Genomic DNA, 21,140 nt, shown 5'->3' with positions numbered 1-21,140 from the left:
GTTTTCTTTTCTAAATTAGCATGTATTTAAACACAAACATAATGTGTGACTTTTATCTAGTTGTATTTTGGAGTGAGCATAAAAATTCGTGAACCGAAAAACCAAACTGAATCACAACGAATAAACTGTAATAAAAACTATCAACTTTGGTCAAAGAACTAAACCGGGCACAGTTGTTTCTAACAAGTATATTGTGTCGACAACACCAAATGCTGAGTCGATTTAGAAATATGAAATGATAGTAAATCATCGTATGGTTTAGGTCACATAGATTGAATTTTAGTGCCACTATGAAATAAATGATATCAGTCAAGTAAAAAATGAAAAAGCAAATTAATTTCGAGGAACCAAAACTTAAACACTTGGACTGCATACATCACTAGCACCAAATAGATCGATTAATTGCAATACAAACATGTAAAGAAATGGGTCCAAGATAAAACAAAATTGAAGACATCGTAATTATCAGTTCAATCATTTACTTGCAATTCAAACAAACACAATCCAACAATCAAACAAAAATAAAGAACACTACAGTATTGGTCAAAAACACCATACTTCTAAAAGAATACATGTTATTAAACTTACTTTTCAAAACGTTATGCTTATAAAGAACTAATTATGTTGATGCACAAAATCGACTTGTCAAGGGTAGGAGGGAGAAGCAACTTGCATGGAAGGTAGAATAAGTATCGAAGGGCATCAGTGTGGTACCAACCTAAGAGCCTTCGATGCTTGAGTTAGCATTATGTGTTTAAAACACCATGTGGCCGAGTTTAATGGTAAATATAGTGTTGAATAGTAACAACAATTACCTTTAGAAGGAAGTAGAGATTACCGTTTTAAAAAGGCAAGTTGGAGGAACTTTTTGACTTTGCCAATATGGGTTTGAATGTAGCTAATATGGTGTTGTCACTTGTCGCGTTATGATTAGTTATGGGGACAGTTAAAGGGTACATGACTGTTGGTGTTATGGCTGGCTCCCACTTGTTGCGGGGTTGGTTCATGTGCTTCGGCAAAAATGCCTTAGTAGGAGACATTTCGGTGCATTCATGGTGCTTCATAATTGACAGGTACTTGATGGTTTTGTGGTTGATATAATATGGTGCAAACAAACCCTAATTAATCCTCATAGGACAGAAACCAAATCCTATCTACAAGAAAACCCTAAGATATAAACTCTTACCAATTAAATACACGCTTTTACTTCATTATGATCCAAACAATCAAGGTTGAGTCGAGCTCATACGTAAGTGTTTATATATATTGTCAACAACATTAATTAAATTACATTTGTATTGATTAGCACGATGTAGATATATATATATATATATATATATGTATGTATGTATGTATGTATATGTGTATGTATAAGGAGGGTAGGCAGGCCGGGGAAACTCAAGCAACAACGAAGAGAAAAGGCCCGATTGATTATCTTCTTACCAATGCCCCACTGAATCAATCTGATCCTGTTGTGGCTGAAACTGTTTTTGAATTGAACTTGGGGAGAAAGGCAAAGAAAATGCCTGATGATGATCAGCCATGAATGACGGCTGAGACAAGACATTCGTCGTCGAAGAATATACACTGCTACTACTATTATTATCGTAAGGTAGTAAAGTTTGGTTGTGATGATCCTGTTGATCTGGTTGTTGTTGTTGCTGGTGCAGCCTTTGCTCCGATCTTTGTTGCTTTGGAACGTTTAGCTTTTCTCCTTCGAGATCTCTATATCTATGGAGGTACGATTTTAATGGATGTACATAATCCTCGAACCCGAGCGTTGTGATAGCCCAAATAATGTCCTCGCCGTTGATGGTCTTGCGCTTTTCTCTTTGGCATTTGTCGGATGCTTCTCCTGTAACGAAGCTGATGAACTCGGAGACGCATTCTTGGACAGTTTCCTTTGCATCTTTCGAGATTTTTCCGTTGCCCGGAATCACTTTCTTCATAATGCGACCGACGTTGGCGATGGGAAGGAACCTATCTTGTTCTTTGTTGTGGTGGTTGTTGTGATGGTGATTGTTGTTGTTGTTGTTACTAGCACTTGCACATGCAGTAGCAGTAGTACTGCTCTTTAAACTGCATGGGGTTTCTGGGCTTCCTCCTCCTCCACTTGGCACATATAGCCGCTCATCATCCGTTTCTCTTTGCATATTATTGATTGATCGGTGAGAGAGAGAGAGAGAGCTTTTGGAGGATTTTGGTTTTTGAATGGGCTAAAACAAAACAAAGGAAAAAAAGAGCGCAGAAAAATAGAAAGAAAAAAGGAGAAACAAAACAAAGGAAAAAAGAGAGCAGAAAAATAGGCAGGTGAAGAGGGAGTGTTAGCTTTGGTTGATTTTCAGCAATTAAAAATCCCAGGGACTCGCTCTATCTCCCCGGAGTCAACACCTGCTAATTAACTGTCTTCACCTAATCTAAGCAACCCTTTCCCCTCGATAAATTTCACTCCCTAATTGCGTGGCATAACCTCGTTCTCTTGGTCACTCGGTGATTAAAGATTTGTAATCATTCGTCCTTGAATTTGATTGAAATTGATATCGGAGATCGAAATTAAAACTTATAAACAATTTTCGATCATCAGGTGAGTGACTAGTTAACAGGTGACCATAAAAACATTTATGCTACGAGGCATTAGCAACAGTGACCATAAAAATATTTATGTTACGAGGCATTTCCCATTGCTAGAAGGTTTCACTCCCGATTTTATTCAACACTATAAAATGACCCTCACACTCGACCACCATCTAGTTTTGTCTTGCAAATAAGACTCTAATTCAATTTCCGACACCCGGGCATCGATCACGCTGGACATCAAGCTTAAAATGCTAGCTCCTTGCAAGTCATGCTCTTGCATTTATTTATTTTTATAAATAAAATGAAAAGTAAAATCGAACTTAAAATTTTCATTTTTTATTTTCATAAAATAGATTGAGCTAGTCAAATTATGGGAAAACATGCCGAGGATAAATTACTAATTCTACACCCGAGTCACCAAATAACAATGACACAGAGAGTACACCTGGGTATAGAAATTTTTCAACAAGTCGAAAACGCCGCTCGGTACATCAAGTGTCGCAACACAATGGGTTATAAAAAAATTTAAATTTTTAACCAGTTGTATTAATATACTCAATCTACTGACCGTGTTCCCGGCACTGAAAAATCCCTCCTCTAAGTAGAGCAAAAGCATTTCACAATACATAGAATCGAAATGCTCAGATATTATATCAACCAATAGTTTGGTTTTTCTTCCGTCAATAACCAGTACGGTAATATTACAGTGGAATTCCAAACACCGATCTCCCGACAACGAAAACAAAATATTGTAAACAAAAAAAAAAAAAAAATAACAGACTACAAGCCCTAACTAAAACGAAACAAAAGGCCAATACATCATAAAGTACAGTAACCATGAATTTCAATTAGCAACCAAAACAAAAAATGAATGTGTAACTATTATATCCTCAGCAACGCCAGCAGCCACTTCCGACCACACTTCCGACCACCAAGCTTAAGCAATTGCATACTTGAGTGACTCCGACTCTTCAGGCCGCCACATGGACTTCTGCACACAAAGCAATCCCTCCTTGTCCTTTGAATACGTCAGGCTAACCTCCCACTGCATCGACCTCGCCATGTTCTCCAGCTCGTAAATAGTCTCAACATCGTCTCGCACGATAAGCTTTCCCTCTGGTCGAAGGATTCGATCAACCTCCGCAACTACAGCCACTAAATTGCACCTGTCGTTCATAAGCCATTCCAAAGTTAGACAGCGAAATGAATTGGTGAATGAAATAACAAATGCTTTGCTGCGGAAGGAGAATCTGAGAAATGGAATAGTATGCATACCTCTTCTTAAGCTTGGAAAACAGATGGTCGGCATGGAGAAGATCATAAGACCTTGGATAGGTGTTAAATGACTCACACCAATCATGATACATACCAAACAGACCTCGCTCGTAAATTATGGGTAGTGTGTCTGGAGAGTCTACTGAGACCACATTCATGACCCAAATTTTCAAATCTTTCAAAGCGGCAGCAAATCTGCAAGCACAACCAGAAGTCACAGGTAAAAGAAGTTAAGAAGCAGCCGCCTCTAACTCAACATTTCACTTGTACACATTCTTTGGCAAGGTCAAGAACAATAATAAAGATAAACAGTAAAGCACAAATTATAACGAAGATGGTGGTTTTCCATGCATCAAACAAACACATCAAAACACACTATTCATGACAATCAAGGAACGATTTTTCTTACCCTCCGTACACAGCTCTCATGTCCATAACATTCCGAACAGATTTCCAGTTAATCCCCATTCCATTCAGATATGACTTTGTCACCACACGTTTCCAGTGCTCATTGTCTGAAGTGAAATCCTCGGGAGCAGGTTTTCCATAAACACCAACTTGGGACCTTAACAACCAGTAAGGTGCCTTGTCCAACCTCGCCGGCCATTGCTCAGGCCATTCAGACCCACGTTTTGTTGCATTTACAGGCACTTTGTGGATGCATGCTTGTAATGGCACATTCCTGTACACAACAAAAATTAAGATTAGGGTAGCTATTGACCTTAGATTATACTTATCTTTGGGTTCGCATCAAACAAATTTTGGCAAGAGTAACACAATTGCCATTTCTAAGAGGGTTTAGTTTTGCTTTTCCAAATGCATCATAATATGTTATTTTCACATGGTTTTAGAACTACAGTCTACAGAGACAATGTCCATTCTCCTCCAAGTTCAGCAATCTCATTAAGCCAGAAACAAACTTGGTAATTCAACCAGAAATACTTTAGGCAACTAAATCAAAGGTCTGGAGAGAAAAATTGTTTCACTAGATTCATTAAACTAAAAGAGAATGAAAAGGTTCAGCTGAATATAATGTGTACCAGGCAGCATTTGGATCATCAGACTTAGCACAGATAGGAGGCTCGTTCTGTGATCTTTTCTCATAGCACTCATTCGAAGTAGGCTTTTTGTATATAGCAATACCAACTCCATTTACTGTATCCTTACTAATTGACACCAGTTCCCAGCATATTGATTTGGTTAGTTCCTTCATGGCTGCAGGTGATTCCCATAAATTTTTAGACTTGTTAGCATTAATCAAACAACTCCAATTCAAAAGTTCCAAAATGGTTTCAAATTATGTACCATTCCATATTTCAACATCTTCACCCAGCTTCTTATACACTGGAGTAGCAGACCATACAAAGAAACCACCAGGTCTCAACACTCGGTTCAGCTCCAATAGAAGCTTACCACCTGCATATCATGTTTATTGGTGAATATCCAAACGAAAAGAAATAACCAAATAAGTTTCCTATGTTTACTCTGTCAGAAAAGACTGGCTCAAGATCTAGGGACTTCTTTGGTGTGTCAATTCAGAAACAGCATTCTATCAATAAAATCGTGAAAGAGTGCAAAATATGCAGCACAATTTGAAAACTGCTCAAAGAAGAAAACAAGCTTGAAAAAAAAATGCACCATAAACTGAAAATCCCTTTCCAGTTATCAACTTAGATATTATAATATAGAAAACTGAAAATTATTGTTTTCCAGTTATCAACCTAAACCCTAAACTAGGTGTGACAGTTATCGAAAACTCAGCCAAACAACCCCCTGATTTCACACATAAGGAAACTGCATTTTTAAACAACAATCTCAGCTTGATCTCATATCACACTGTAAATCAATTCACAAGGACTACCTTCTATATGCCAAGGAACCCTGCAGCGGGCACAGTGGACAACATCAAAAACTTGGCCGGGGAAGGGAAGTCTCTTTGTGCCCATCACAGCAGATATGGCAGGAATTCCTCTTTCAAGTGCAAACTGTACTTGAGCTTCATGCTCATCTTTTGGGGCCAATGACATTGCAAGGACATCTCTGTCAAAAAGAAAGCCTCCAAAGCTTGCAACTCCACATCCAACATCTAATATGACACGTGAACGTTTTCCCCAGGCAATATCAGGAACAGACTGCAAGAGAAGAGAACCCAAGTTAGCGTAATTTTGATGAGCAGTAACACGAAAGATGTGTCTTTTCTAGTTTTTTTTCCTACTGGTAAATCACATCCAAAACTCGTGAAATTCATATGTTGCCAAGATGTCACCCCGCAGATGAAATTCCTGCCTAGGTCTCAAAAAGATATTCTTTAGAACTCTGCATATCTAACTGTAGCATCATATATACTGTAACAAGAAACACAGAAATCCATATACTTCATCATAAATGCATAGGTATTAATAAGATATAGATGCAGAAAGACTGACATATTCTCCAAAGCATGAGCTGATTAAAAATATTAGGGAGAGGGAGAAGACAAGGATTGAATGCACACACTGAGACATCTGAAGAAAAATGTACATATTTACGGAGAGAACAAACCAACATGCAAAGTAATACAAGTGGAAGTGGAATGTATTTGAAAAAACCAAATGCTTAAAAGTATTCACCTGTTGTATGAAATCAATATAATGAAGAGCACCATGCTTGAATTGTGTTCCACCACCGGGAAAAGTAAGGTATTCACCGGTAACTTTGACCCAATTCTGATGCCCCTTAATTTGAACAAGCTTTGTATGGGGTACATTGTAGTACCATACCTGCAAGAATGCACCTTATCAATCTATCTCAGAAAGGACAGAGACAATGTGGAAATGAATTTATACATCGATTTAAGTTATATACCTTTTCCCTGCTTGTTGGCCACTCAATTGGGCGTCTATAACCTTCTGGAAGAGGAACAAGGCAGGTTGGGGCCTCCTCGGGACAATGCCTCTCCCGGTGCTCGTAATGCTTGGTACTTCGAAGACTCTTGATGGCTTGCAAATTGTCAAGGCAGGGGATGAAATCCGGCCCGGCAGTGGAATTGCAGACTTTCCAGTTGTAACTGGTCTTCTGATCAGAAGCACGCTGAGCTTCCTTCTCATTCTTTGACTCTGCCGACTGAGTTGACCACGAACTATTTTGAGTTGTAGTCTCGTTCAATAGCTCCGACTGAGCAACGGAAGGAAATACCTCATTTGAACTCTGGTTTTTGGCCTGCTCATTTTCCTTTTTCTCCCCATTTGACTCCTTGGTATCAGTTACCTCCACTTTCTCCTCTGTCTCACCATTCGCCTTAACTGTATCGTTTGTTTCTTCAGACTTGTCTAATTTTTTATCACTGTCATGATCCGATTGTTTCTCGTTATCACCGGAATCAGACTTGTCCTTTTCACCGCCATCGCTCTTTTTTTCTCCATTTTCGGAATTCAATTCTCCATTCTCCACCTTAGAGTCGCCATCTTCAGATTTCTCCTCAATCTTTTCCTCACTTTTCTCCTCGATCTTGTCTTGGGTTTTCTCCTCAGGTGTCTCTTGAGTCTTTTCCACAAACTTCTCCTCACTCTTCTCTTCGGACTTCCCTTGTAGCTGGTCTCCACCCTGAGCAGCACCATCGCTGCTGTCTCCTTTGGTTGCGTCAGTCGGGTAAGTCACCCGGGTTATCTTCAAATTGCCTGGCATTGGTGTCACTCGCTTGTTCCTTGACGCCGACGTTATTGCTGCTCTGCTCCTTGAGTTCACTCTTATTCTCCTCCGTGGGCACATCCACATTCTGAATGGGAACTACAGAGGAGGAGGTCATCATCCAAACCCCGACCAAGCACAACGCCACAAACACCACAACGGTGACGGTGGAGCAGCAACCACTCCCGGAGGACGGCCTCCTATTATCTACTCTAGTATATTTTCCCCCTGTCGCCATGTTCGACCCCGGAGCAGATCACAGACCCGATTGTTCTCAAATAATCCACGCCTGAAAACTGAAACAACAGATCCGGCAAAGGATCTGTAACAATTAACAGGGAACGAACTAAAAATGGAAAACAAGGAAGGGAAACAGATTACTAAAAACGGAAAAGACCCAATAACCCAAAATAACCTAATATCGGTTGAGAACGACAAACAAACCAGCAATGACAGAGTAGATCCGAACCCGGATCCGAAATGCTGAAATCTAAGCTGACGATTTTCAAATATCTTGGATTGGAGGTAAGTAGGTACCTTGTTTGTTTCTTTGCTTGGTTGCCTGGGCAGATCTGATATCTCTGTGTTGCTGTTGAGGATTATCCAGCATTCTCCAATCTCCAAACACCTCCAATTAGAGAAGAAAGAAAAAGAAAGGAAAAGAAAAGACAAGAAACCAAGAGGAAAGAAAAGCTGAAGGTTTTGGCAGTAGTGCGTGACGAGTAAAGAGGAGGGGGTAGTTGTAGGCGAGAGAGGGTGGAGAACGCGGAAGAACTCCAACCCCGAGGGAGAGAGAGAGAGAGAGATCTTTCTAAATTCTATCAATTTTTGGCCCGATTATTTTAGTTTTTCTATTGGAAAAATGGAGAGAATTCTAGTACTCTGCAACAAAACAAAGAAGGTGGGCCAAAACAAAGTAATTAGATTCAACAAAATTTGTTTACAGTGTGCGTCGGCAAAAATATGACGATCATTACGGCGATGACATCGTTTTGTGGCGACTATTTTACACTAATAAATAAATAAAAATAAAGAGAGAAAATAGATCATGAATGATTGTCAAAATTTTAATGCCCTGTTTAGTTATAAGATCATGCTACGAGACTCGATAATTGTCGTCAATCTCAAAGCCAAGGCAAAGCCAACGTCAGATAATTTTTTTTCTTTTTGGTTTTTGATGTAGACGGTTTGGGTTTTCTTGGCTTTTGCCCCTTGGAATTTAGAATATCATGAAATGTCTATGTATAAATTTAAATGGACAATTATTTAAGGAAATTGTTATTGACATTTCAAAATTTTTCATTTTTCACTCTAAATTTTTCATAATAGAAAGAAAAATACAGTTGCAATGAGTGCCAAATAAGATTTTTTTGAAGTGCCAATAACAGTTTTTTTAATTTAATTGTCAAATTTACTTCAAATTGAAATGATTTATTAAATTGAAATTTGAAATTTTATTGCGGCTTGGGGTTTACTCAACTTAGTGCTTAAATTACGGACTAATGACAGATATCAATTGGTTTGGTGGATTATCAATATCGCGGTCAATGCAAGGAAAAGGATGCAAATGGAACCTTGGTGGCTTATTGGGTAGAAAACCGTTAAACTAAACCCAAAGTGGTTGTCATATAATCAACGTACACTGTTTTTTTAATGCGATCTGAATATATGAATATGAAAGTCTAAGCCATCAGAGTTAGTCCAAAATCCAAGATCAAGGGAGAGATTTCTAGAGAGAGACAGCGTTTGTTAACTAATAATTTTAAGATAGTCCAAAATATTTGATTTCCTCTTACGTAATCACGAAAAAAAATGACTCGTAATCAGAATTTTGAGTATAAATGTCACATCCCGGGGCCGCTCCACCACCGTAGCACGATATTGTCTGCTTTGGGCTCCGACCATATGTCTTCACGGTTTTGTTTTTGTAAACTCATACAAGAACTTCCTAGTGGATCACCCATCATGGGATTGCTCTCGCACACTACTCGCTTAACTTCGAAGTTCCGATGGAACCCAAAGTCAGTGAGCCCCCAAAAGACATCGTGCTAGGTAGAGATGGGAATATACATATAAGGATCACTCCCCTGTGCGATGTGGGATCTTACAATCCACCCCCCTTAAGGGTCCGACATCCTCGTCGGCACACCACGATCAGGGTTAGGCTCTTATACCAAATTTGTCACATTCCCGCCTGAGGTCCACCACATCCCGGGCCCGCTCCACCACCATAGCACGATATTGTCCGCTTTGGGCCCCAATCACGCCCACATGATTTTGTTTCTGGGAATTTACATGAGAACTTCCCAGTGGGTCACTCATCATGGGATTACTTTAAACTCTGATACCAAATTGTCACATCCCCGCTCGGGGTCCACCACATCCCTGGCCTGCTCCACCACCGTAGCACGATATTGTCCGCTTTGGGCCATGATCACGCCCACATGGTTTTGTTTCTGGGAACTCACACGAGAACTTCCCACTAGATCACTCATCATAGGATTGCTCTCGCGCGCTACTTGCTTAACTTCGGAGTTCCGATGGAACCCGAAGTCAGTGAGCTCTCAAAATGTCTCGTGCTAGGTAGAGATGAGAATATACATATAAGGATCACTCATCTGAGCAATGTGGAATTTTACAATAAAGATATTAAATTTATCTAAACCTTATTTAAACTACAATACATAAAACAAAACACATTATTCTATACAACTTGGTTAAACTCAAATTTGCAAATTATGTTTGCTTTGCATTGTTGTCATGATTTGTTTTATTAGTGCAATTTACTGTTTTCGTAATATAAAAAATTTGAGCTATATGATTAGGGATGTGATATCCACACACGCCATTTTACTTCTCACACACTTTTTTAATTTTCGAGCATTGGATCGGATGAATTGAAGAAGATCAACGGATATAAATTATCAAGAAGTGTGTGAGAAGTAAAATGGGGTGTGTGGATAGCACACCCCTATGATTAATGATTAAACCAATTTTAACAAAGGTTAACAAGCTTTGAGAGTTGTCACTTTATAGTTCGAATATAAAAACTGATGTATTGTCACACTTAGTACTACGATTTAGTAATTTTTTTTTCATTTGTAACTTATAGGTTTTAGGTTGTGGCTAGCCCATTATAAGAGATCATAGTTCGATTATCAGCAAAAACAATTACAAATCAAATTATTGTGGTTTGTCTATTATGAAGCCAGTCTCACCTTTTAATTTAAATAATGGCATATATATTAAGAAAAATGTTTTTATAACAAATGATTCCCGAAATTGACTCTTACTATCAAGATGGTCTCTGAAATTGAAAATCAATCAATGTAGTCCCTGAAAATATGTGTCGCAAATCAATATGGTTATTATGTCACGATTATGTTAAAAAATTTGTTAAGTACTAATGTGGCACATAAATGGGTCTCATAAATAATTTTTTCTCACAAATGGTTCTTAAAATTGACATGCGACATCAAAATAGTCTTTGAAATTAAAAATTGATCAATGTAGTCCCTCAAGTAAGTGTATTAAATCAATGTAGTCATTCTGTCAAAAAATTATGTTATGTGCTAATGTGACACATAAATGAGTCACACAAGTCTAATTAAATTTTAAAAATTACAAATAGGCTTAATAATTGAATAGTTAATAAAAAATTGTCAACCCAAAAACCCAGTCATGCAATCACCTCAAATCCCAATCCATATTTCTATACCTCATTCATTTTCGGTTATCTAAAAAAAATCTCAATATATCTATCTTTACATACTTCGACACCCTTTACCGAATTGAACCTGAATCGAGATCACCTTTGGTGACAGCTTGACCCATTGCAACGACTTATGGGATATTACTGTTAACATTTTGGGATTAAGGTCCTCGCAACTTTAATTTTGGAGAGCTTGTTCGGCGCTTCATTGGTGGATGCAAAGAACGACGAGGTTTGCCTTGAGATAATGAGGTTATAACCCAGGTGCTTCCATTGTTGGTTGAAAATTATTTCCACACCTCCTTTTAGGCCTTGGTTAATGATAAGCTTATATTTATATATATTTTATATCAAATTCACTTGTCTTTTCTTAGTTTGTTCCTTATAGTTTTGAGTTATGTACTTTGTTTTTGTGTTTTGTAGGATTTGTCAAGCAAAGAAAAGAAAAATACTACAAGTGGGATTTTAAGTAACAAATTCGTCAAAACTGCCTGTGCACGTTAGCTAACTTTGGAAACAAGTTTCGGACATCTCAGAATGAATTAGAGAATGAACCTTATATGGTTGGAAAGCTGCGGATGTCTATTTTCTGGAACATTTCACGGATTGTTTTTTTTTTTTTAGGGTAAACAAAACTAATTAAGAAAACAAAAAGCAACAAGGAAACAAATTAAACAAGTTCTTAGTCAAAGGGACGAAAATTTTCAATTTGGTCATTTTTTCATTTTTGGAGAGCTTGTCTGGCGCTTCACTGGTGGATGCAAAGAACAACGAGGTTTGCCTTAAGATAATGAGATTATAACCCAGGTGTGTCCATTGTTGGTTGAAAATTATTTCCACACCTCTTTTTAGGCCTTGGTTAAGCCTTGTGCTTTTGAAAATTTATGGAAGAAAACTTTTTTCAGAGTATGCCCTACTATAAGAAGAAAAAAATTTCACTGTGCAAAAAGGTATTTAGAATTTTTTTTAAAATTAATTATTAAACCCACATAAGCACATAACATTTTTTTTTTTTTACAAAATTATGGCGGAATATTTATATTGATTTGAAACACATATTTTCAAGAACTACATTAATTGATTTTCAATTTTAGGAACCATATTAATGGTGTGGGTCAATTTCAGATACCATCTTAATGGTGTGACTCAATTTCAATGACCATTTGCGATAAAACCATATAAATCTTATTGGATCCATTTATGTGACACATCTGCACTTAACGGAATTTTAATAGAATTGTGACGGATGGACCACATTGATCTGCGACATCTATTTTCAGGGACTACATTAATTGATTTTTAATTTTAGATACTATCTTGATGGTGAAGATCAATTTTAAAGACTATTTATGATAAAAAAAACCTTAAGAAAATGATACATATGGTAGTTCTCCTAACAATTTAAAACGACAGATTGGTCCAACTGTCCAAGTCTGAAAGTTGTAATTCCCAATCGATGAATGATGACTGAGGAGGAGATGAGTGGGATTCCCCTAATGTGTCGGTGTAAAAAAAAAAAAAATTGTTCTAATGAAGAATACGACGTGCTACGTGCACCGACAAATAGTATTTGATTTTGTATACTATTTCTCATCTGTGACCGACGTACAAGCCAATATAGTAACATTATTATATAGTCATTGCGACCAAACAATTTTATTATTTTAGGGAGCTGTTATTTAATATGGTTGTAGTTAAAAATATTATTTATGAACACCTTTATTATTAATGAATGTTGTATTGTTTAAATACATTTCCTTAAGTATTAAATATTTTATTTCTTACACATATGTACCGCAAGTTTAAAGACATGAAAATAGCTTTATAAACTAAAGCATTGTCTCAAACAACTAAAAATATTTCCGTTCATCTTAAACTTTTATTTGTAATATATTTTTATACTCATTGATAATTATTACTATTTAGAGGTGTATTTTTTAAGAGGGGACCAAGAAAAGTTATGATGTACACAATGTAGAGTTTATTCTTATGTATTACTAGTCTCAAGTTGAGACCAGAATTTTTTATAATTTTTTTTTTTTAAAAAGAGGGACAACTGGTAGCAAGCTACGGTTATCCACCCATTTATGGGATCAGAAAAACTTACAGATGCATTTCAACCTTCCCCTAGCCACAAGTCTGAGCGCTACTTTAGAGAGGTTTTTACTGTATGTTACATGTTATAAGATATAAGAAGAAATAATTTCAATGTCCCTCTATTTGTATTACAACATGTATACCAAGTCTTGTTCTAGACATAAAAAAAAAATTCTTCCAAACTTTTGTAACAAAAGAAAGTGAAATTTTCAAGACTTCATGAGCGTAAATTGGACTTAGATTTTTAGCACTCTGTACTAAAAAAGAGGAGTACATACATACTATTTTATATTGTTTAATGTGATTTTATGTTATATATACTCGTAAACTTACTTATATACTATAAATTAATTAGACGTATACACAAATAAATGGTAAAAAAGTGCGAGTATTAAAACTTTAAATCAATTACTAATTTTTTTATAAAAATTATGTAACTTACATGTAATTCATTAATATATTAATACTGGGGACTTTTTCAAAATTCTCTTAGTCAGACTCAGTCAGACTCATCGGCGATTGGTATGATAGCGGACGATGTACTGCATCTGGCTTCCACTTCCCTATGGTGAGGTTTATTCATGTCTCTCGCTTATGTAATGGTGTTGCACACCGGCTTGCGAAATTTGCTTTGTCTAGTAGCAATAATTTAGTTTGGTTTGAGGAGCCTCCTATTCTTATTCAGGAGCTTCTATTCCAAGATATTTGTAACTATTTATGAGTTTGATTAATGAATACGTCGCTTCCAATTCAAAAAAACGAAAAAAAAAAAAAAAAGATAAGGTCTTAATCAATAAATATTAGAAATTAGGGACCGAAAACTAATTATTTATTTATTTGTATTATCATTGACTTAAATTGGATAATTATGTCCATTAATCCTGGTTCAAACATCGCCATGACTATATAGCCAAACAAAAATCAAACAAGCAAATATAGCGAGATTTTTCTTTAAAGATCTGTAGCATTAAATTATCAATTACACGAAAAATAAATAAGTGATTGGAATAAAAATATATCACTCGTGAAAAATCAAACCTAACGCGTAACTAAAGGATATGTATTATTACATTACACCTAACGTGGCTGCTATTTGGAATTATGGACAAATAATCCGTATCAATTTATTAAAAAAGTATCCCGAAGTGTCTCCATCATGGGACATGGATCCTCTCCGGATCTTTTGATCATAATTCAACAAATCTTGTAATTCAAGTTATTGAAATTTAATTTAACAATTAAAATTATTATAATTTTTAAAGTATATTATATTTATAATTATTAGATTAAATTTTAATAATTCGGATCACGAATATGATAAATTAGAACGAATGGATCCGAAGAGGATCCATGTGCCCATCTATGTGCTGCGACCCCTTTCCTTTTCTTTCGGTCATCTCTCTCTTTGATTGCTTTGCTCTTACATCTTCCCTTCCCTGCAAATTGTCTCAATTAATTAATTCACACTCTCTCTAACCACAATTCGAATTTCCGTTGACGGTAGGGTGAGTGAGAGTATGAGAGAGTGACAGCCGAGCTTTTCAATCGGAAGGAAAAGGTCGGTGGTGGTCTGCGGTGGCGATCTCTGTTGAATGGTAGTCGGTAGAGATGCTTCGCCGACTCACATTGCCTGCAAAAATGGCCTCAACCAGCGCAACGAGGAGGTACTGATTCACCTATTTCCTTCTCTTTTTGTTTCCATTTTTCTAAAACCGAGTACTGCAGGACTTCTCTATCAGGTTCAATTCCTTTTGTTTTTGGTTTTCTGTTAATTACCTGTGCCAGTGGATCGTTACCTTAATCTGGGAAATTAAGGGTTCGATTTGGCTTCCGTTCCTCTAATTAGGGTTTGAATTTTCCATCTGTTCATCTCATATTTCGTTTATTGCCGTTACCTTTGGGTTTCATAGTGTGAATGCTGTGCCTCTCTGTATCTGCATCTATCTTTCTTTTTTTGGACTGTTTTATACAGGATTTTTTTACCAAATATATGCTAATTAGCTAATTACATTGTTAATTCATTCCCTCCAAAATTAATAAAAAAAAACTTGGTGAATTGATTCTTTTTCTGGGTTTTATTTCTTCCTGTGACTTTAATTCCCCTTCCCTCCAATTATTTATTTATTTCATTTTTTTGCATTTTCTGTATTGCGTGCAGCTGAAACTCTCCAGTAATTAAACAATCAGACGCTTAAGGTTGATGGAGTTTTGCTGATCGCGTTCCGCTATCAAAACTTCGAGCAATTGCCTTTTGCTTGGGAGATGAAAGGGGGATATAACTACAAATTGATTGGGAAACCAATCTCTTTCACTCTGGCTGCCCTTGTATTGACAACAATATTACTTTGGGCGTGGGAGAAAAATCCATTTGCTGATACTCTAGTATTGCCGCGCCAGCGATTTCCAATGCCTTCCATAGGTTTGTTTCCCCATCAATACATGTTATCTTTTCTCTTTTTTGTTACCAATCAAGCTTTTTATATTTTCTTCTACATTTATGCAACAAAATAACAAGAGACGATTAAGGGTTAAAATGTGCATGAAAATTCGTTAGAGATTAGCCTTAGAGAAAATGGTGAACAATGTTCTTGCGATTTGTAAATAGTTTAAGATGTATATTACCCTGATCTTTTAATTGGACCAATATCTGGTTTAATGTTTGAGACAAAGATTGCCTGCCGTATTATGTTAATACTGTTGGTATTGTGCCTGCTATGCCTACACTTTGTTCGCAACATGGACTTGGGTTCTCTTCTTTAATTTGAACATGAGTCCCATGTGCCACGGCCTATTTGCCAAACTATAGTAGCATAGAAACTTATAACTTCATTTTTGTACAGCACAGCTGCTCTTAAGAATTGAATCTACTTGCCTAGTCCAGTCTTTCAAATCCTGTACTTTCCAGATAATGTGAGAAGGCAATGAAAAATTAATGTGATCTATCATCTAGTGATGATTTTCAGCGATCGCACCTTTAATAATACCACAACACTAAGAAAACAAGATTCCTTGTCTGCAGAAAGCTTATAAAGTAGTTATAAGAAATGAGAAGGCAACTGTACCAAAACATTACCTATTTATATTGCCTATTAAATTTTGATAATCCTTGTAACTCCCCATACTAGCATCTTTTATGGAGGAAACAATATTTTATTGCATATGACAATAAAATTACACAAGAAAAGTGATGGCCATGAAGTACCTGAGTGCGGTTTTTATTTTATTTCATCCATGATTCATCTGTGATAGATAATAATGAATGGCTGGACTGCACATGACATGATTGTTATAGTACTCTAGTGACTATTCTTTGGAGAAACTCACAGGTTTTTAGAAACTTATTTTCTGTACAAGTGAAATTGACATAAGGATAAAATAAATGTCAAAATGCTTGTTTATTATAGAAAAAAGTTAGAATTAGGATAGGATGATGGGTGAACTTTGGTGGCTATGCGGGATATGTAGATAACTATTGCTTGCATGAAAATATCACAAATTAGGGTGAGATTAAATAATGTTTTTCCTGTCTAGTTGGTCAGTGCTGAAGGAAAGGCCAAATGAAGATATGAGAATGACATGATTCGTGGTTATTTGTTTACTAAACGACTCTTGAAAGCTATAGTAAATGCTAACTTTCTTATCTGTCAAAGTAATTAGGATCTAAGGCTCACTAGTTGACCTCATTAGTAAATGCTAAAATGTCTGCTAAGTGATTGAAGACTGCTGTTTCAGCTATTTATCACTAGTTTTGCCTGCCTCTTCAGTCAGCGCTGAAAGGAGGTCAGTTTTGGTCAGCCTTTTGGGCTTCTGTTTCTAAGGAGTTTAAGCACATCTCCTTTTCTAGTATATTGGCGTGACTGGCAGGCTGGAGTTCTTTAGTCTGGATGGCTGTGTCTACTTTTAGTTTTTTGGTAACTTTTTTGTGTTTTCTTTTATAGTGTTGTTCTTGACCACTCATGTTCTTCCCTTGTTGTTTTACTGTCTTTTGAAATGAACTAGTCGTCTTCAATGCTGCAAGGACTGACCTCATCTTATACCTGCTTCTTTGTCTGCCAGCTGATGATTTTTTATTCATTTTTTATTCAGATTTTTTTGGAGACTTAAATAATTCCTCCAAACCTATGAAGACAAATGGAAATATTAAAGGGAAGGATTTACATTTGCATACAGCAGAAGATACAAAAGTAGTAGAAAAGTTTGGCACTGCCCCAATAGATTCTATGTATGCATTCTCTCCTGGAATGCAAGAAAGTAATGGGAATGCGACATCTTTCCAAACTAAAGGTATAGCTTCCTTTCTCATAGGGCTGTAAGCTTCATTATTGTTAACTTTTGTAGGTAATTACGGTTATCTTATTGTTTTATTGCTCATGGACTACTATGCAATTGAGGGGTCCCATAGAATAGAATAGTACATTAAATTTGTCTCTCTGAATTGTATTTCTTATTAAAAAAAAATTGTAGACAGTATTGATTGGCGGTCAGTTTACCATGATGATTTCACGCCAATAGCTCATTTGACATGGAATGATTGTATTCTTGTTGATGTTTGTTGAAAATTATATTTCTAAGTGGTGTCTATGGAAACCGGTCAGGCTGAACCTAATTCTGGTTAGGCACATAACATTTACATATTATTATATACCTTGTCCTGCTGCAGCTAATTTCCTTGAAGATATATATTCTTTGCCTTGTTTGATTGTCTTACTGGATGGATACATGCCAACCCTATTCCTTACCAGTGTGTGAATCAGTTTTATGGATTGATGATCCCCCAAAAGTGAAATAGTAATTTCTCCTTTCATATTCTTTTTTCTTTGTGCACAAAGTTGAGAGCAAACTTTTCTGGGCTTAGTGGCAACTAATTCTTCAAAATATAAACTGGCTTTACTTTTATAGTGGTAATCTGATGAGGCCCTATGTTACCACAGTATGAGATCTGATTTGAGGTTTGGTACTGCATAATTAAAAGATGCCCTAAAACCTGTCTCTCTCTCTCTCTCTCTCTCTCTACAATGGTATGGAAAAGGCTGCTACATTTAATTTTAACCAAATCAACTTCAGCGGAAGGAGGTCTTGGAGATATTATGAATGGAGACAAAATCTGCTGCATTCCCTAATTTAGAAAGGAAAAACGAAAATCAAATAAATAGTTAAAAGACAGTACCATGTATTTCACGGTCAAGTGAAAAAATGATTTCACTCTTAACATATCATGTTATGGTTTAGAACGACATAAAGTTGTGTCAAGCCATCAATTGCATAATACCTGTTGCTTATTGGATTGTTTCTATTGAAGAGAAGATTGAAGAATTTGTTTGATATGAAGGATCTAAGAAACACTTGGGTGAAAGTGTTCTGAACCAAATTTTAACCTAGCACTTTCTTGAACATCAGAATTCTCAGTTTTATGTCACTTGAGTCATTTACTCTTGCTATGCATCACTTGAGTCATTTACTCTTGTTTTGCATCACTTGAGTGGTTTGCTCTTGTTTTCATCACTTCAGTGGTTTGCTCTCGTTTTGTTTCACTTGAGTCGTTGACTCTTGTAAATTTTGACTCCTGTTGAATAATACACTACAATAGTAATGGCAGAGTTGTTCAATTAAACTATGTTGAAGTTCACATAAATATAAATACATTATGCATGTATTTTTTCACCGGAAAGTCCTTATCCATCTGTAGAGTTGTTGTTTACGCTGTTTCTCTGCTATGTTGAAAGGTTTCCATTTCTCAGATTTATCATCTCGTGCTTCATGGTTCAATGTTTCCTAAGCTTGTGGAGTTTTCACCTATGCAGTGTGTGATTATGCCAAGGGTAGATGGGTTGCAGACAGCAGGCACCCCTTATATTCTGGGTTTAAATGTAAGCAGTGGTTATCAGAAATGTGGGCGTGTAGATTGACACAACGAACAGATTTTTCTTTTGAGGGTTACCAATGGAAGCCAGCAAATTGTGAAATACCAGATTTTGAACGCTCTGCATTCTTGAGAAGGTAATTCTTTTCTGTCTGAACTTATTTGAATTTTGGACTGAAACCATATAATTTCCCTTGGTTTCCACTTCAAGCACACCTAAAATTTTCAACTAGAAGTCTAGAATATTCCCTGAGTCGTGAATGAATCATTTCATACGATCTTACTTCTAAATCCTTTCAACAATATGGACCATTGTTCTCCCGAATTTGAGATTTGGTGCAATACAGAGAAATGGCTTATCATGCTGTGGTCTGTCTTCTAAATGTGAATGTGCCCTTCAGGATGCAGGACAAAACGATTGCTTTCATAGGAGATTCATTGGGTAGACAGCAGTTCCAGTCTTTGATGTGTATGACAACTGGCGGAGAAGAAAGCCCCGAAGTTGAGAATGTCGGAAAGGAATATGGCCTTGTCAAACGTCGGGGAGCCATTCGTCCCGATGGCTGGGCTTATCGATTCTCTAACACCAATACCACTATCTTATATTATTGGTCAGCAAGCCTGTGTGATCTGGTGCCCCTTAACATCTCAGACCGAGCCAGTGATATTGCCATGCATTTGGATCGTCCCCCAGCTTTCTTGAGACAATACCTTCACCGGTTTGATGTGCTGGTTCTTAATACAGGGCATCATTGGAATAGGGGAAAGATTAATGGTAACAGGTGGGTAATGTATGTAAACGGAAAGCCCAATCAAGACAAGAAGCGTGCAGAAATTGGGAATGCTAAGAATTTTACCGTGTACAGTATTGCCAGGTGGGTTGATTCACAACTACCATCACATCCCCGCCTAAAAGCTTTCTTTCGGACTATTTCACCGAGGCATTTCTTCAATGGTGACTGGAATACTGGGGGTACCTGCGACAATACTACTCCGTTGGTAGGAGGAAGTGAAGTAGTCCAGGAAGGATCCAGTGATTCAGTGATCGAGGGTGCTTTGAAAGGTACAAAAGTAAAGTTACTGGATATAACTGCCATTTCTCAATTGAGAGACGAAGGTCACATATCCCACTATACCATTAGAGGAAAAGGAAATGCAGGCACAAATGATTGCTTACACTGGTGCTTACCTGGAATTCCAGATGCATGGAATGAACTCCTTGTTGCGCAGATATAGGAGGCGGCGGCCTTGCCACGTCGTATAACCAAATCCGATATTCTTCATGGCCTGATAAGAAGGCCAATTGTTTTATCTGGTATGAAATTCCTTTGTTTTGTAAGTTTCAGCGTTTGATAGAATATAAGGTGAAGCACCAATTGCGAATCCATTTCCCGCTGAATCGAATTCTAGTTGTTCATATAGGTGTTATTCATATGACGAAAAATATACAGAGGGAGAGCAAGAATTGTACGCTCGGACTCTGCCTGTTGTACCGTGTATTGTACCATTACAGTACGAGTTGCTGCTAATATAATGAGGATTTTTTTTTCGATTCGTAGCAAGTTGGAACTAGTCGTGCATATTTTGTTGACTATGCAGCTTATGCTATTGGCACCTTGTTGCATTTTAGTGGCAACTTTTCAAATGGATGTTATTACAATTGTTAGAGGATGTTATGCATATTTTGCTTCTTAATTTTTGTTGCTCCTTTGTGGGCAAAACGTTACTGGTTCGAGTCGTGGAAACAGTCTCTTTGCAAAGCTAAAGTAAGATTGTATACGATAGACGTCCATCTCTTGATCCTTGTAGAACAAGGAGCCATGTTAGCTTGAGGTCGCTCCTTCATTTTTGTTTCTTATGAAGCGATATTTTCTTCTTGGGATGCTATCTCATCTCAAACTACTAAATTCCAAGGACATGTGAATTGTGAACCATCATCCATATCACACTCGT

General features: G+C 36.9%; 3 protein-coding genes across 3 annotated transcripts; 1 reads left to right on the top strand and 2 right to left on the bottom strand.

Moving 5' to 3' along the window:
• Positions 1 to 1,189: 1,189 nt before the first annotated feature.
• On the bottom strand, positions 1,190 to 2,439 carry LOC103946829 (nuclear transcription factor Y subunit B-7). Its single transcript, XM_009357622.3, has one exon. It carries the CDS (start codon positions 2,151 to 2,153, stop codon positions 1,440 to 1,442), a length of 714 nt encoding a protein of 237 aa, XP_009355897.2. The 5' UTR covers positions 2,154 to 2,439; the 3' UTR covers positions 1,190 to 1,439.
• Positions 2,440 to 3,206: 767 nt separating this feature from the next.
• On the bottom strand, positions 3,207 to 8,177 carry LOC125468154 (probable methyltransferase PMT26). The gene is given in 10 exon segments (XM_048583360.1): positions 3,207 to 3,743; positions 3,853 to 4,047; positions 4,262 to 4,534; positions 4,893 to 5,067; positions 5,158 to 5,268; positions 5,714 to 5,984; positions 6,462 to 6,611; positions 6,697 to 7,473; positions 7,475 to 7,840; positions 8,056 to 8,177. Coding segments are annotated over 9 exon segments (2,463 nt in total). The 5' UTR covers positions 7,757 to 7,840; positions 8,056 to 8,177; the 3' UTR covers positions 3,207 to 3,514.
• Positions 8,178 to 14,674: 6,497 nt separating this feature from the next.
• LOC103946774 (protein trichome birefringence-like 14) lies at positions 14,675 to 20,736 on the top strand. Its single transcript, XM_009357565.3, has 5 exons — positions 14,675 to 14,991; positions 15,486 to 15,746; positions 17,414 to 17,611; positions 19,129 to 19,324; positions 19,589 to 20,736. Exons 2-5 carry the CDS (start codon positions 15,590 to 15,592, stop codon positions 20,421 to 20,423), a joined length of 1,386 nt encoding a protein of 461 aa, XP_009355840.2. The 5' UTR covers positions 14,675 to 14,991; positions 15,486 to 15,589; the 3' UTR covers positions 20,424 to 20,736.
• The last annotated feature ends 404 nt before the right edge of the window (positions 20,737 to 21,140 follow it).

This window comes from the organism of the source record quoted next, unplaced genomic scaffold (genome assembly GCF_019419815.1).
Source record: "Pyrus x bretschneideri cultivar Hongxiangsu unplaced genomic scaffold, Pyrus_bretschneideri_v1 Contig1, whole genome shotgun sequence".
NCBI lineage: Eukaryota > Viridiplantae > Streptophyta > Magnoliopsida > Rosales > Rosaceae > Pyrus > Pyrus x bretschneideri.
Note: the sequence above shows the minus strand (reverse complement) of the source record. Positions and strands in the feature narration are given on the sequence as shown.